The sequence below is a fragment of the Balaenoptera ricei genome, chromosome 2 (genome assembly GCF_028023285.1).
Source record: "Balaenoptera ricei isolate mBalRic1 chromosome 2, mBalRic1.hap2, whole genome shotgun sequence".
In the NCBI taxonomy this organism is placed as follows: Eukaryota; Metazoa; Chordata; class Mammalia; order Artiodactyla; family Balaenopteridae; genus Balaenoptera; species Balaenoptera ricei.
In genome coordinates, this window is record NC_082640.1 from 83,253,192 (window position 1) to 83,268,888 (window position 15,697).

A 15,697-nucleotide genomic window follows, 5' to 3' on the forward strand; every position below is an offset into this window, starting at 1 on the left:
ATATCCACTGGGGTCATCTTCAGCATTGTCTCCTCTTGACTTTACCTTTCAGTCTTAGCAAAAAAAGTAAAATAATAATGGCATTAATGAATGTGGAAATAGTGACAAGCTCATAGGTAAGATTATAATTGCAAGGACCAAGGCAGGAAATTATTTTCGAGAACACAGACAGGTTTACTAGCACTCCAAACAGTTAGGACCGAGAGTCATATTGTACTTTATATTTTACAAAGCTCTTTCATCATTATCCTTCATTTGTGTATAGTGTATTGTTCCTTTTGCAGATGAGTTGTTTAGCATTGAGATGGCAAAAGAAGCAGGAAAATGTCCATGCTTCTAAGGAATCTGCAGTCTGTTTGCAGAGATAAAAGTTTGATTTCTCAGAGATAGTTAGCAAGTAATATTTTAGCACATGCAAATGATATAAAGGTAGTTAGTAATACATAAATACTAAGGATGACAAAGAAAAACAGAAAACAGAATGAAATAGGATTCATCAGAAAGGTTTTCAGAGTGGGAAGAGGAGTTTCCAGATGGTAAACAAAGGGATTTGTAAGAAACTTGTGATTTTGAGGCCATTTTATCATTCTTATGCATCACTAGCCGGCACATGGCTTTCAGTAGCACACTGATTTGTTTTCAAAAGCAAGTATAGATTTTCCTATTCCTGGATTAAGAATCAAGAAAGAGAATTTACTGTGGGAACTCACCTTGTGACTATGAGAAAATCACATCTATGTTGCTCATCATGTAAAACAGAAATAATTGTGCCTATTCTCTCTTTGTATCACTAAGAGGGTGCTGATTGTGTTATTTTAAATATTGTCATTAGTATTTTGGTTAGATACTATATCAGCACTATGATGCTATAGCATGAATATGATGAATAGGCATGGTTTTCTCACTAAATACATTTGTGGTGTGTATACTTACTTTTTGTCACTTATGTGTGTGTTTAAAGAACAAAGACTACAAATGCCTCATGGAGAAACTGACCAATCTGGAAGGAATATACAACTCTGAGACCGAGAAACTACGAAGTGACTTAGAACGTCTTCACCTAAGCGAGGAAGAAGCTAAGATTGCGACTGGACGTGTCCTCAGTCTGCAGGAAGAAATTGCCAAGCTCCGGAAAGACCTGGAACAAACTCAGTGTGAGAAAAAATCCATTGAAGAATGTGCTGATAGATACAAACAAGAAACTGAGCAGGTAGGAGCTAATGTTCATATCCCCATCTACTCCTTCCACAAAGGAGTTGTGCTGTCATCTTGACCTGGCCCTTGTGGCTCAATATCGGTTTCAATCGAAGGTAAACACACATTTCAGTTGGTTTACTGTTCATTATTAGTGTTTCCCCCAAGCAGCTGTTCCATATGCTGGATGAGTACCTATAGGTCTTTTAGTAAAACCTTTTACTCTCCTAAGAACAGAGGCAAAGCAGTGTTTGTTATAAGAAGAGAAGTGATGGCCAAGAACCTACTATGCACCCTTTTTCTTTGAATGAATAGATCTGTTTGGAGTGTAGACTCTTTTTTCTTCAGCAGGTTAAAGGTGATTAAGAAGTAAATCATAATGAACTGTCAGTAGCTGATAGTAGGGATTTTATGGAAACCTGCATTAAGACTGTTTTGAGAAGTCCAACAGGAAAAAATCCAAATGTCTACACACTGATCGTAGCCAAGAGCTGCTATGCAGATAGAACAACAACGAAAATTCTTACAGATTGACCAGTGCTTCCACACTACAAATTTGTATTAACTTATATCAAAACTTTATTAAATACAGAAAACGCTAAGGTTCTCAAACAGTAATGAGATGTATTGTTTAAACAAAGTAAAATTACCTCAACACAAGGCTTACTGGAAAAAAGTAATAGGTTTTCAGAGATTCCACTAGTATTACCATCTTTAAATGAAAACAGAGTTGACTGATGGCTGTAACTATGGCAAGAATCCCAATATGCTTTTTCCTTATTGACTTCTGAACCTTAACAGCAGCTTATACAGTAAGAACCTCGAAGGAGCTTAGACACAATTCAGATAAGATACTGTAGCTAATAAAGTTGCAATCCTTCCATGGTATTCAGGGTCCTGATAAAATAATCCCTTCTATATATATAGCAGATCTGGGCTCTGTATCTGAAAACAGCAGTGTTATTAATATGTTACTTTGACATAGCTGGCTTGTTCTATCAGAATTCAAATATGTATCCAATGGGATACTGTTGAGGTTTAAGATCTCTCTTTCTTGTGCTCTCTCTCTCTCTCTCTTTTTTCCCCCATTTCCTGAGTCCCTGGAAGCTTTCCAAATTCCTCCGAAACTATAGAGAATTAAGCTTGGTAGGCGTATTCTCGTTTCCTTTTCAAAGTCAAGTTCATACCTTTCTAGTCTGATAGAATAGTATACCTGAACATATTCAGATTTCTCCTTTCGTTTTATTATCTGCTGCCTTCACAAGGATAGCTATAGGCACTACCATTAATGCTTTTAGATGCAGTGTGGTAATGAGGAAGAATGAAAAAATTTCACTGTGAGAGCTAGCTTTGTGGTCAAGAAAGCTACATTGCCAGTTAGCCTGATCAAGGAGCCTAGAAGGTCCAGCAGAACTGTGGTTCTTAACCAGGAGTGTATTTCAGAATATGCTGGAGAGTTTTTAGAAAGATACCTGCCCAAGCTCTGGGAGTGTGGGCCAGGCACATGTATTTTGAAAAAGCACCACAGGTGATTGGTTGCACACCCCTGACAAAGAGCAGCTTCTCTCAAGAGCGCTTAGAGAACTCAGCTTTTCTACTGAGAGCAGACGTTAAGACCTTATCAGCACAGAGGGAAGAGACTGGGCCATCAGAAGGAACACCTTCTGGCCTGACTTCTGCAGTGGCACAGTGCTATAATCTCAGTTCCCTGTTCTTCAGGGATCATTAGTCAGAGAGCCCGCTTTCTCTGTCTCTGAACTCCTGACACTTTCTCTTTATTAGTAAAGCTGTTGCTTTAAGAGTCCCTTGAACTTATGCTTAGAGAAAGGAATTCAGATTTCACTTATGACAAGCACACATTCTATTCCAAAGGTGAACTGTATAAATTATGAACTTAGCAAAGTTTCCTTTGGTTTTGATTTTTGCGTCCTGAGAATCCTTATCCAACCAGGAAATAGAAAGTTAAAGGTCAGTATTTTTTTATTGTGGTAAAATATGCTTATATGTAACATAAAATTTACCATTTTAATCGTTTTAAGTGTACAGTTCTGTGGCATTAAGTATATTCACAGTGTTGTAAGGTCAGTGCTTCAATGTGGAATAAAAGTTTACAACCTTGCAAAACTCTTGAAAGGAGATGAAAATGAAATTCTCTTTCTCAAGACAGAGAGCCAGGAGCTTTGGAAGGTCTTCAGTGAATTTCCAAAACCAAAATGCCTTTCATATTTTTCTTAACCTCTGTAATCTCTCTGCTTGAATCATGGGTACACATAAACATTGCATTAGGTTGTTGGTGTGAAAAGGCATTATCGTTGCTTCAAGCGCAAATGCTTACTAGGTGCCGGGCAATTGCTAAATGCTTAAGGTACAAAGTAAAACAACAACAGCAAATCACTTTTGTCCTCCAAGAATTTCTAGTCACTCAGGGAAGTAAAAGTAAATCATTTATAAGGGCTATAAAGAGGCAAATTCAGGGTCCTGTAGTAGCCCAAAGGAGAGACATGTAATTGGAGGGAGTTTCCGGGAAAGCCTTCTGGAGGATAATGCTAGAAACAAGTTTGAAGGATGACCAGATATAACTCGGCAAAGAAGTGAGGCAGTGAGATGTGGAAGTAAGTAGTGACTACCGGTGACTGCTGTATGTGTGGTCTTTGTATTCAGTATCGGGCTGCCTCTGTCTGTGGCAGCCATCTCAGTTTATTGTTTCATTTTATAGTTGGTATCAAATCTGAAGGAAGAAAATACTTTGCTGAAGCAGGAAAAAGAGGCCCTCAATCACCTTATCGTGGAGCAGGCTAAGGAGATGACAGGTAAGGCTCGTGTGGGCCCAACCTACTGCGCTCCAACCAACCTCAGACCAAAGGTTTATAAGTTACAACTTTGCTTAGACTGTCATCAGTAAATTTGCAGAGTTCTGGAGACAAGCACTCTAAATATTTGGTTGAATTAGTTGGTGAACTTGTAAATCTGGTCTCCCTATGTACAAATATCCATTCATATTAGTCAGTATCATATGTGACTTTAAAAAAAATTGTTCTATATGTATGATTTATGACTTATAGGAGTCCTGTTGTTTTAGGACCAATTCTTGAGCTAATATATATATGTATATGAGTATATGTATCTGTATATATTATTTATTTTGCTAAACCAATGGATATTATTTTCCTAAGATCAACCACTTTTTGCCACCTTAAAAAAAAAAAGACACTAGATGTGGACATTTATTTCATTTGCTTGTTTGTAAGATAAATTAAAATGGTGATAATTTACAAGGAATCCACGTGTACATAAACGTGAGCTAAGAAAATGTATATCTAAACTACAGTAATTGTTGGTAGAAATAGAAAGGAAGAGATTTGATTAGAGTGAAAATACATTATATGAAAAGAATCATATATCATATATCATTATCATTTTTGATGTGATATTCAAAAAAGGAGTAAAAATTTTCTAAAAATTTTCTAAAGTTTTGAGATGAGTTATCAAAACACTAATGTGTTATTAGTAATGAGGAAATTGAGGGGAACAAGTCTCTGTTTATGAGGCAAATTAACGAGGTCAGTTGTTTGAATATTAAAATTTGGATGTCAGCTGGGGCCTCCAGATAGAGATGATGTGAAAGCAAATTGAGATGAAAGAGAGAGCCCTCCATGGTTTCCCCATACTGCCCCATTCCTCCCAATTAAAGGGAATACTATATAGAAAAGAGAAGAAAATCTGGAATTAAGCCTTATAGGATAACCATAAATAAGGGATAAGGTGAAGAAAAGGAACCAGAAAAGAAAATTAAGAGGGAAGGAGAAAACAGTCATTGAAGACATGGAAAAAGGGAGGCTAGGATGCAGAATGCAGTGGAAAAATCCAGAATGATGAGAATTCTTGTAGGAAAATAGAAAATGTTATTTGATACTGAAAGATAAGAACAAAGACAATAACAGTGGATTTGCCTAAGGAAAATTTGTTGGCAGCCTTGGGCAGCTTCCACAAACTTGTGAGACTAAAAAGCAATTTACAGAATGTTATAGAGAGAAGAAATTCTTTCATTCATTTATTTACAAATTATTAAAGCCCTAGGGTAGGGAAACACTGTACTGGACAGCAGGGAGGCAGTTGTGACAAGACACTTGGCAGCACTTGCCCTCATGGAGCTGACAGAGAAAGAAATGGTGAAGCAATAGAAGCAGGCAGGGCAGATTAAGATATAGCTACAAAATATGAGGGTAAAATGGGCCGTAGTGGTAGGAAGCTTAATGTTTATAAATGTGACTGGGTCAGCTCATTGAGATAAAACATACAGCTGAGATTTAAGGCTTTTTTACTGTGCTTGATCTGCAATCAAGGGCTAATCTCCGATCTCCAGATGATGTCCTATCTAAGTGCCAGCCCCTGGCAACAGAGAGAGCAGAGTGAGGTGAGTAAATGGAAAGGTCAGGTCCCCCAGCAGCACATAGGAGTGGTAACAACAGAGGACCAGGTGTGGGGATCTTACCTGATTAGAATCGAGGGCGTAATAGGACAACAAGGGAGCTCACAGCGTTGGGGAATTGTAAGACAGAACCCGTGGACTGAGATGAGTGGAGACACTCTGTAGAGCAGTACAGCTGGGTCCACTGAGAAGTCGCCGTTCCCCCAGAGGCTTGAGGAATGTCTCTGACTTTTGGGACAAAAGAATTTTATGAATAGCCTGAAACAGAATACTATTGGAATAAGAAATGTATACTCTAGTTACTAGATGATGACTAGTGGAAGTTTATCAAGGATGTGCTGTAACCAATGAATGAACTAGTTCTGTTCACGGAACAATGCGATAGATGATGGTTGTTGTTATTAATAAATTATTCTTTGGTCATGGTATTTTCTCTTTCCCTACCTCCACTAAGGTGCTCTTCATAGATCATAGTGGTGCTAAAAGCAGAACCCCTCCCAAAGAAACTGGAAGTCAGTGTCCATGTTTGTATTCTTGCATTCTGTGGAGCCATCTTTGGTATGCTTTCCCCTCTCCTTTCTTTCAGAGACTATGGAAAAGAAGTTAATAGAAGAAACAAAACAACTGGAACTCGATCTTAATGATGAAAGGCTGAGATATCAGAACCTTCTGAATGAGTTCAGTCGCTTGGAAGAACGATATGATGACCTCAAGGAAGAGATGACTTTGATGGTTGTGAGTCAAATACTTTTGATTTTTTTTATATAAAAATTTTAAACATATGCAAAACTAGATAGAAAAGTAGAATGAACCCCTCTGTACTCCATGTACGCATCACTCAATCAAAAATGGTCAACACATTTCTATCCCCCATTCTACCCTCCATCCCACTCCATCCAATGGATTGGATTGTTTTAAAGCACATCCCAGAAATCATATCACTTTATTCATAAATATTTTGTAAAGTCAAACACTTTGAAGACTGGATTATAAGATACTATAAAGTCAGCGTAGCTGGACTTTGTTTTATGTATTGAATGACTTAAAGTAAAATTTGCTTATAAAGCAAATATTTATATAATCAAGTATTATATAGTTTTTGTAGTTTCAAAGATATAGTCCTAGAAAAAGAAAATTCAGCCTCTATTTATAATAAGTTGTCTTATCTATTTCAAGGACTCTTCTGCATCAGCCAAAGTACATTTTGAACTTTTAATAGTTCTGCACACCCTCCTGTTCTACTTATCCTGCTATCAGGAAACAAAGAGTTCCCTAGCAATCTTGTTCCTACAACTATCGGCCTTAAACGTAACCTGATGGCACAGATGGCCAGAAATGCTCTGAAATATCTTTTATAAAACACAAGGTAATTTGGAGGGGAGTGGCCAAGACGGCAGAGTAGGAAGACCCTGAGCTCACCTCCTCCCACAGGCACGCCAAGATTATAACTATTTACAGTGCAGCTGTATATAAGAATGACCTGAAGACTAGCAGACACTATTTTATGAAACTAAAGATATGAAAGGGAACCTCAACAAAATGAGTAGGAGGGGTGGAGGGGTGGAGACACGGTATAGTCAAGACCCACACCCCATGTAAGTGACCCACAAACAGGAAGATAAACACAATTGCAGAGGTTCTCCCCAAGGCACAAGGGGTCTGAGCCCCACATTGGGCTCCCCAGCCTGGGGTTCCAGCACCAGGAAAACGAGTCCCCAGGCATCTGGACTTGAAGGCAGTGGGGCTTGTGTACAAGAGAGCCACAGGGCTGTGGGAAACAGCGACTCCACTCTTAAAGGGCATATACAAAATCTCACACATCCAAGACCCAGTGCAGAAGCAATAATTTGAAAGGAGCCTGGTTCAGACCCACTTGCTAACCTTGGAGAGCCTTCCAGAGGGCATGAGGCCACTGGAGCTCACCCTTGGGACATAGACATTGGCTGCAGGTATTTTGGGGAGCTCCAACCATGAGGACACTGCTGCAGACAAGTTTCATTTTGGAGTCCTCCCTCTAGCCTATTAGGGCCAGAGGTTTACCTGCTCACAAGTGAGCTGGCACCAGCCCCATGAGCCCCCCATCCAGCCACCCTGGTCACTGACCCATCCATCAGTAACCTGGGACCAGCCTTGAGACACACCCCAGGCTATGCAGCCTGCCACACCAGAACCCAAACCCACCCACCAGCCAGCTGGCAGTTATTGCATTAGGTAGGACCTGGAAGCCAACCAGGCCGAGGGCCATCCCAATGTACCAGTGCATCCAAGTAGTGATCACCACCACAACAGAAGGGCCCATGCAGCCCACATAGGGGCACCCATAGAGCATATAGATCTGGTGACTAAAAGGATGGGCTGCTGGGGCCCATAGGATGTCTCCTTCATAAGGCCACTTCTCCAAGACTGGGAATCATAAACAACCTACCTAATGCACAGAAATAAACACAAACAATAAGCAACACGAGTAGATAGAGGAATATATTCCAAACAAAGGAACAAGACAAAACCCCAGAAGAAGAGCTAAACGAAGTGGAGATAAGCAATCTACCCAATAAAGAGTTCAAGGTAATGATCATAAAGGTGTTCAGTGCACTCGGGAAAAGAATGAATGAACATAGTGATAAGTTTAACAAAGAGAAAATATAAAGAAGAACCAAACAGAGTTAAGGAATAAAATAACTGAAATTTAAAAATACGCTAGAAGGAATCAACAGTAGGTTAGATGATACAGAGGAGTGGATTGGTGAACGGCAAGACAGAGTAGTAGAAATCACCAATTCAGAACAGCTAAAAGAAAAAAGAATTTTAAAAAATGAGGATAGTTTGAGAGAGGCCTCTGGGACGACATCAAGCATAATAACATTCTCATAGGGGTCCCAGAAGGGGAAGAGAGAGAAAGGGGCAGAGAACTTACTTGAAGAAATAATAGCTGAAGGGGCTTCCCTGGTGGCGCAGTGGTTGAGAATCTGCCTGCCAATGCAGAGGACGCAGGTTCGAGCCCTGGTCTGGGAGGATCCCACATGCCGCGGAGCAGCTGGGCCCGTGAGCCACAATTACTGAGCCTGCGCATCTGGAGCCTGTGCTCCGCAAGAAGAGAGGCCGCGATAGTGAGAGGCCCGCGCACCGCGATGAAGAGTGGCCCCCGCTTGCCACAACTGGAGAAAGCCCTCGCACAGAAACGAAAGAAACGAAGACCCAACACAGCCATAAATAAATAAAATAAAAATTAAAAAAAAAGAGGATTCTTTCATATACAAATAATATTAAAAAAAAAAATAATAGCTGAAAACTTCGCTAACCTGGGAAAGAAAACAGACATCCAGGTTCAGGAAGCACAGAGAGTCCCAAACAAGGTCAACCCAAAGAGGTCAACACCAAGACACATTATAATTTAAATGGTAAAAATGAAAGATAAAGAGAGATCTTAAAAGCAGCAAGAGAAAAGCAACTAATTATATAGAAAGAATTTCCTTGAGACCATAAGCTGACTTTTCAGCAGAAACTTTGCAGACCAGAAGGGAGTGGCATGATATATTCAAAGTGATAAAAGGAAAAAACCTACAACCAAGAATACTCTACCCAGCAAAGCTATCATTCCAATTTGAAGGAAAGATAAAAAGATAAAACAAGCAAAAGCTAAAGAATTCAGGGCCACTAAACCTTTTAACAAGAAATGTTAAAAGGACTTCTCTAGGCAGGAGAGAAAAGGCCACAACTAGAAAGGGAAACTCTCACTGGTAAAGGTAAACATACAGTATTGATAGTAGATCAATCACATATAAATCTAGTAGGAAGGCTAAAAGACAAAAAAGTAGTAAAATAACCTAAATCCACAGTATGTAGTTAAGGGATACACAAAACAAAAAGATGTAAAATATGATGACAAAAACACTAATCGTGGGGAGGGGACTAAGAATGCATGGTTGTTATAATGCATTTGAACTTGAGATCATCATATTTAAATAATTAAATATATATGTACATGTATGTACATGTATATATGTGTGATTGAACCTCATTTATTGTTGTTTTTATGAACCTCATTGTAACCACAAACATATTATAGATACACACACACAAAAAAGAAAGTAATCCAAATATAACACTAAAAAAAATCATCAAATCACAAGGGAAGAAAGCGAAAGAAGAAAGGAACAAAAAAGAACTACAACAACCAGAAAACAACTAACAAAATGGCAATAAGTACACACCTATCAATAATTACTTTCAATGTAAATGGACTAAGTGCTCTAATCAAAAGACATAGAGTGGCAGAATGGATAATATAGACAAGACAAATACACACACACGCACACACACACACACCTGTGAGAGACTTCAGTTCTAAAGACACACAGACTGAGAGTGAGGGGATGGAAAAATGTATTCCATGGAAATGGAAAGACAGCTGGGGTAGCGATAGTCAGACAAAATAGACTTTAAGACAAACACTATAACAAGAGACAAAAAAGGACATTACATAATGACAAAGGGACCAATCCAACAAGAAAATATAACAGTTGTAAACATATGTTCACCCAACATAGGAGCACCTGAATACATACAGCAAATATTAACAAACATAAAGGAGGAGATTGACAGTGACACAATAATAGTAGGGGACTTTAACACCCCACTTATATCAAAGGACAGATCATCCAGAAGATTGAAATCATATCAAGCATCTTTTTCCACCACAATGCTATGAGACTAGAAATCAACTACAAGAAAAAAAACTGAAAAAGCAAACACATAGAGGCTAAGCAAAACACTACTAAACAACAAATAGGTCACTGAAGAAACCAAAGAAGAAATTTTTAAAATACCTGGAGACAAATGAAAGCGGAAACAAAATGATTAAAATCTATGGACTGCAGCAAAAACAGTTCTAAGAGGGAAGTTTAATGGCGATACATGCTACATCAGGTAACAAGAAAAATCTCAAATAAACAATCTAACCTTACACCTAAAGGAACTAGAAAAAGTACAAACAAAGCCCAACATTAGAAGGAGAAAAAAAAAGATCAGAGTGGAAATGAAATAGAGACTAAAAATCAGTTTAAAAGATGAACAAAACTAAGAGCTGGTCTTTTGAAAAAAATAAGCAAAATTGATAAACTATTAGCCACACTCATCAAGACAAAAAGAGAGAGCCCAAATAGATAAAATCAGAAATGAAAGAGGAGCAGTTACAGGCAACACCACAGAAATACACAGTATCATAAGAGATTACTACAAATGATTACATGCCAATAAAATGAACAACCTCGAAGAAATGGACAAATTCCTAGGAACATACAATATTCCAATACTGAATCAGGAAGAAATAGAAAATATGAACAGATCAAATATCAGAAATGATATTGAATCAGCAGTCAAAAACTCCCAGCAAAAAACATTTAAAGAAGAGTTAACACCTATGCTTCTCAAACTATTCCAAAAAATTGAAGAGGGAGCAGTTTCCAAACTCATTCTGTGAGGCCAGCATCACACTGATACCAAAACCAGACAAAGATATCACACACACACAAAAAATTACACGAATGAACATAGAACATACAGGTTGGGCTGGGCTGAGGGGCTTTCAACTGCCCCTGGGGGCTGGCTTCCCTGTGGTTGCACAGGTGGGTCTGCTCGCTATAAGCCTGGATGTTGGAAGGAAAGAGGCAAAAAGCTCTTTGTGGCTTCTGGCTCTTTTCCTGCACCTGGGAAGGAGTAAAGGAAATTGGACAGATCCCAAAGCTCTTGGAGGCCTTTCTGAAGCTCTCAGGATTTGTAACCCTAGAAAATCCAGGCCACTGAACCTTTCCATGTCTTCTGCTGGGGGCACCCTAGGAGTGAGGGGTCCAAACCCAGCCTTTTTATTCCTTCTTCCTTCAAGTCATTCTCTAACCCCTTTTCCTACAGAAAGGAAGGGACTACAATTGCTTAACTTTTCTGTTCCCCACAAGCTTTCTGAACACTAGTTCATAGGTACCACATGCCGTAAAAGTGTCACCTGGACTCCCTGAATTAATAACCCAAGGATCTTCCCAGGATTCTTTGAGCAGCTTCCTTGCCTCTTCTGCACACTCATCCTTCCCACTGCTGACTCCAGAGATTCAGCTTCAGGCATGAAACTAACAGAAATTGTAGTCGCCTAAGTGGAAACCCCCCCTCTCCCGACTTTTTTTTTTTTTTTTTTTTTTTTTACCATTTATGCCCAAATACGGTGCAGTAAAATGATTATGCTATCATTAAACATATCCTGTGAACTTTTTGGTAGGTTTTATTTGATTGCAACACGGAAGTCAGTTGCAGTCCTTGGATGCTGAGGCATCACACCTATGCTTCACCCAGTGCGACTAGCCACTCACCACTTTAAAAAGCGGACTCTGCCAGTAATCACAGATGACTTTTGTTTGAGTATTTGGTTTTGTGACTGTGCTTGTCATGCCCTCCTGGTGCATCTTTCTCTTTCTTTGAGGAGTTCCGAAGGTGACCCTTTTGTAAGAGTTTGTTTTGTTTTTTTTTAATAAATTTATTTATTTTATTTATTTATTTTTGGCTGCGTTGGGTCTTCATTGCTGAAGTTGCTGAACGCGGGCCTTCTATAGTTGCAGAGAGCGGTGGCTTCTCTTGTTGCGGAGCACGGGCTCTAGGCACACGGGCTCAGTAGTTGTGGCGCACGGGCTTAGTTGCTCCGCGGCATGTGGGATCTTCCTGGACCAGGGCTCGAACCTGTGTCCCCTGCGTTGGCAAGTGGATTCTTAACCACTGCGCCACCAGGGAAGCCCCCATGTAAGAGTTTGTTAATACGACATGGAACAGATCGTTTGGGCGTGAGAACATTAAGTCAGTGAGTGAGGATTAGAACCAAGTTAAGATGGATGCTGTCTTAACTAGGCCTAGTTCAATTATTTAATTACATTGTGCTAACTATAACTGCTTATTTGTCTTGCAGAACGTGCCTAAGCCTGGGCACAGGAGAACAGACTCCACCCACAGCAGCAATGAGTCCGAATGCACCTTTAGCTCTGAAATTGCAGAAACTGAAGACATTCCATCGAGGACAGAGGTACATTTTAGACTCCTGTCAGTAAAAGTAAGATGTGCCCATGCTGTTACTAACAGAGAACATTTTCTTTGCAGAGAGGACCCCATTTGTCCATAAACGTAACATTTGTTTTATGCTGTTTATTCTTCATAAGTGACTTAAAGGTGCTTAATTAGCTGTGAGCATGCATACTTATTGCATATATTTTTTGTCAATAAACATTTTAATTTTCATTTTTAATGTAATTTTGAGGATCAGATTTTCCCTTCTGTAATTCCCTTTTACACCTTAACATGTTCTATGTGCAAAAAACATAGCCTGTCTGTCATGAATTGATTTCAGACTGAGGTAAATTATTTGAAAAGTAAACCCTCTGTCCTAGAATATTATAAACACCAATGCCCAAGAGTTTAGCAAAATTGCTGCCTGTTTGATGATAGTTTGTACCAATGTAATTCTCTCCCAAAAAAATGCATGAAAAACAGCTTATAAATCTGCCTTAGTGTTTTGTGTTACATGGTTTGAAATCAAAATGACATGTTACTGTAGCTCCAAGAGTACAGTGACTTTAAGTTAGATTGTTCCCAAACCAATTCTCAGATCTTCTTCAAATATGACATTAGTTTCTGTAATGGGTAATTCAGGCACAACTCTTCTATTTTTGTATCATATTCTGAGAGAATGGCCAAGTCAGAAATAGACTGCTTCTGGCAGAACAGCTGAAAAAAATTGAATAATTCTTTCCTTTCTTGTCTTAGTTCCACTTGGGATGAAAAGTTTCTCCATCTCATTCTGTTCCTTTTAAAGAAAAGTGTCATATAATTGGACTCATACATAGGAGAGGGCTAAGTTGCTGGCCCAAGGTCACAGCTTGTAAGTGGCAGAGCCAGTATTCTAACTGAGGCTTGTCTGTTCAGAGCTCCACACTCTACCTCCTCACACTCAGGGGTTCTACACTGCGGTTCTCCAGTCCCATTTCTGTCTACAGATAACATTAGGCTGGGGACATTGATACAGCAGTATGGCCTATATGTAGCAGGACGGAGGTTGTTCAAGTTATCTATTGTTGTGCAGCAAACCATCCCTGACTTTAGTGGTTTCAAACTACAGCAATTCATTATTGCTCACAGTTCTTTGGGGTTTGTGTTTTTTTGTTTTTTATTTTTGAATTTTTGAATTTTATTTATTTTTTTATACAGCAGGTTCTTATTAGTTATCCATTTTATACATATTACTGTATATATGTCAATCCCAATCTCCCAATTCATCCCCCACTCCCCCCCTGCTTTCCCCCCCTTGGTGTCCATACGTTTGTTCTCTACATCTGTGTCTCTATTTCTGCCTTGCAAACTGGTTCATCTGTACCATTTTTCTAGATTCCACATATATACGTTAATATACAGTATTTGTTTTTCTCTTTCTGACTTACTTCACTCTGTATGACAGTCTCTAGGTCCATCCACGTCTCTATAAATGACCCGATTTCATTCCTTTTTATGGCTGAGTAATATTCCATTGTATATATGTACCACAACTTCTTTATTCATTCGTCTGTCGATGGGCATTTAGGTTGATTCCATGACCTGGCTATTGTAAATAGTGCTGCAATGAACTTTGGGGTGCATGTGTCTTTTTGAATTATGGTTTTCTCTGGGTATATGCCCAGTAGTGGGCATTACATTTTTAAACTCAAAACTCTTATATGCTTTACCTAATTTTTACTAGTAACAGTTTTTGTCAGGGTCTCTATTCTTTTCAAGTTTTCTCCAGATTCTTACAGATTTGAGGGGAGGGGTAACCTTTCGTTTCTGTTCTCACTTGTTTTCTGTCAAGTCTTTTCTCAAGTTAAGAGAGAGATTAGAGTGGGATTTGGTACATTTTTCATCTTTTTTGAATAATGAAGTGTGAATTGTGCTCCAGAAATCACCTACAGATCTTCGATTATTGTTAGTGTCTGTCATGTGCACTGACCACCAACAGTAGGTCATACACTGGAAGTCTTCTCTCAATAATGAGGAAGGCTGTTGACTGAACTAGTCATGCTTGTTGCTTGTGACTACATGCATGCATCTGAGATGTGGCTGGCTTTGGTTAGTTCTGTCTTTACCATGGGACAGACTACAGTAACTCTCCTCCTTGGGACTGAGTCCATAACCTTAGCCTCAATCTCTCTGTGTTTCAGTTTCCTCATCTGTGAAGTGGCAATGCTATTATTATCTTACTTTATAGTGATATTTTGAAGATTAAATGAGTTAATTTTTATAAAACACTTGCAGCAGTGTTGATATAGTAAGTGTTCAATAAGCAAAGGTTTTTGCTCTAATAAACAGGCTTCCAATGACCACCCTACAATTCTGACTGGGTGTGGCCAGGATCAGAAAGATGGAAATCTATACAACTAGTAATAGAAAAAGAGAGATTGATTATCAGAAGGGAAATTGTGCAGGACGTAACTTTGTACTTCGAATTACTTATGACTTGCCGGTTTGCATTTCTTCCTGCAACTACCTCTGTAATGGCCAGGTTTACAAATTGCCCCTTTCAAACTAAAGGAAAACTTTCAACTCCTATGTGTAATATTCCCAAGTAGCTCTTTTAGAATCCAGTGGCAGGAAAATAATGGGATCACTCTTGTTTATGAATTGATTTTTTAAAAATTAAAGCAGATAAATTGTTTTGAAACACAGAATTCCGACCTTAGTCGTGTAATAATAGCAAAATTTGATGTAAAAATAAAAGATTAATGGCTCTCTAGTCACAAATCAGAAACCTGTGATTGGTTGTTCACAAGACACAATGACACCTCCATTGCTGTTTCTCTCTGAAGAACTCACCTGCCAGCTCCGCTTGCCTTGTAGCCCTCCCACACTTCCAGCATCTTCGTGGTTTGGGGTTATTTTTTTGGAACCATTGCTTCTCCGCGCTCTGTAATGCCCCTTTCTTAGTAGCCATTAACTAATTATCTCAGTTCTGCTACTGCTGTCGAGCTTTCTCATACCTGTCAAATCCAGGGAAAGCGTCACCATGACTTTCTCAGC

General features: G+C 39.1%; 1 protein-coding gene across 5 annotated transcripts in view; it reads left to right on the plus strand.

Annotated features, from left to right (window-relative positions):
• Positions 1-15,697, plus strand: part of MYO5A (myosin VA) — a 195,605-nt gene that overhangs the window by 136,977 nt on the left and 42,931 nt on the right. For all 5 annotated transcript variants that reach the window (XR_009500830.1, XM_059913278.1, XM_059913279.1 and 2 more), the window contains exons 22-25: positions 962-1,210; positions 3,911-4,004; positions 6,210-6,358; positions 12,567-12,680. Coding sequence is in view for 4 of the 5 variants with exons in the window: in XM_059913278.1 (XP_059769261.1) it covers positions 962-1,210; positions 3,911-4,004; positions 6,210-6,358; positions 12,567-12,680 (606 nt within the window). In the remaining variant the exon portion in view is untranslated. The remainder of the gene's footprint in view (positions 1-961; positions 1,211-3,910; positions 4,005-6,209; positions 6,359-12,566; positions 12,681-15,697) is intronic.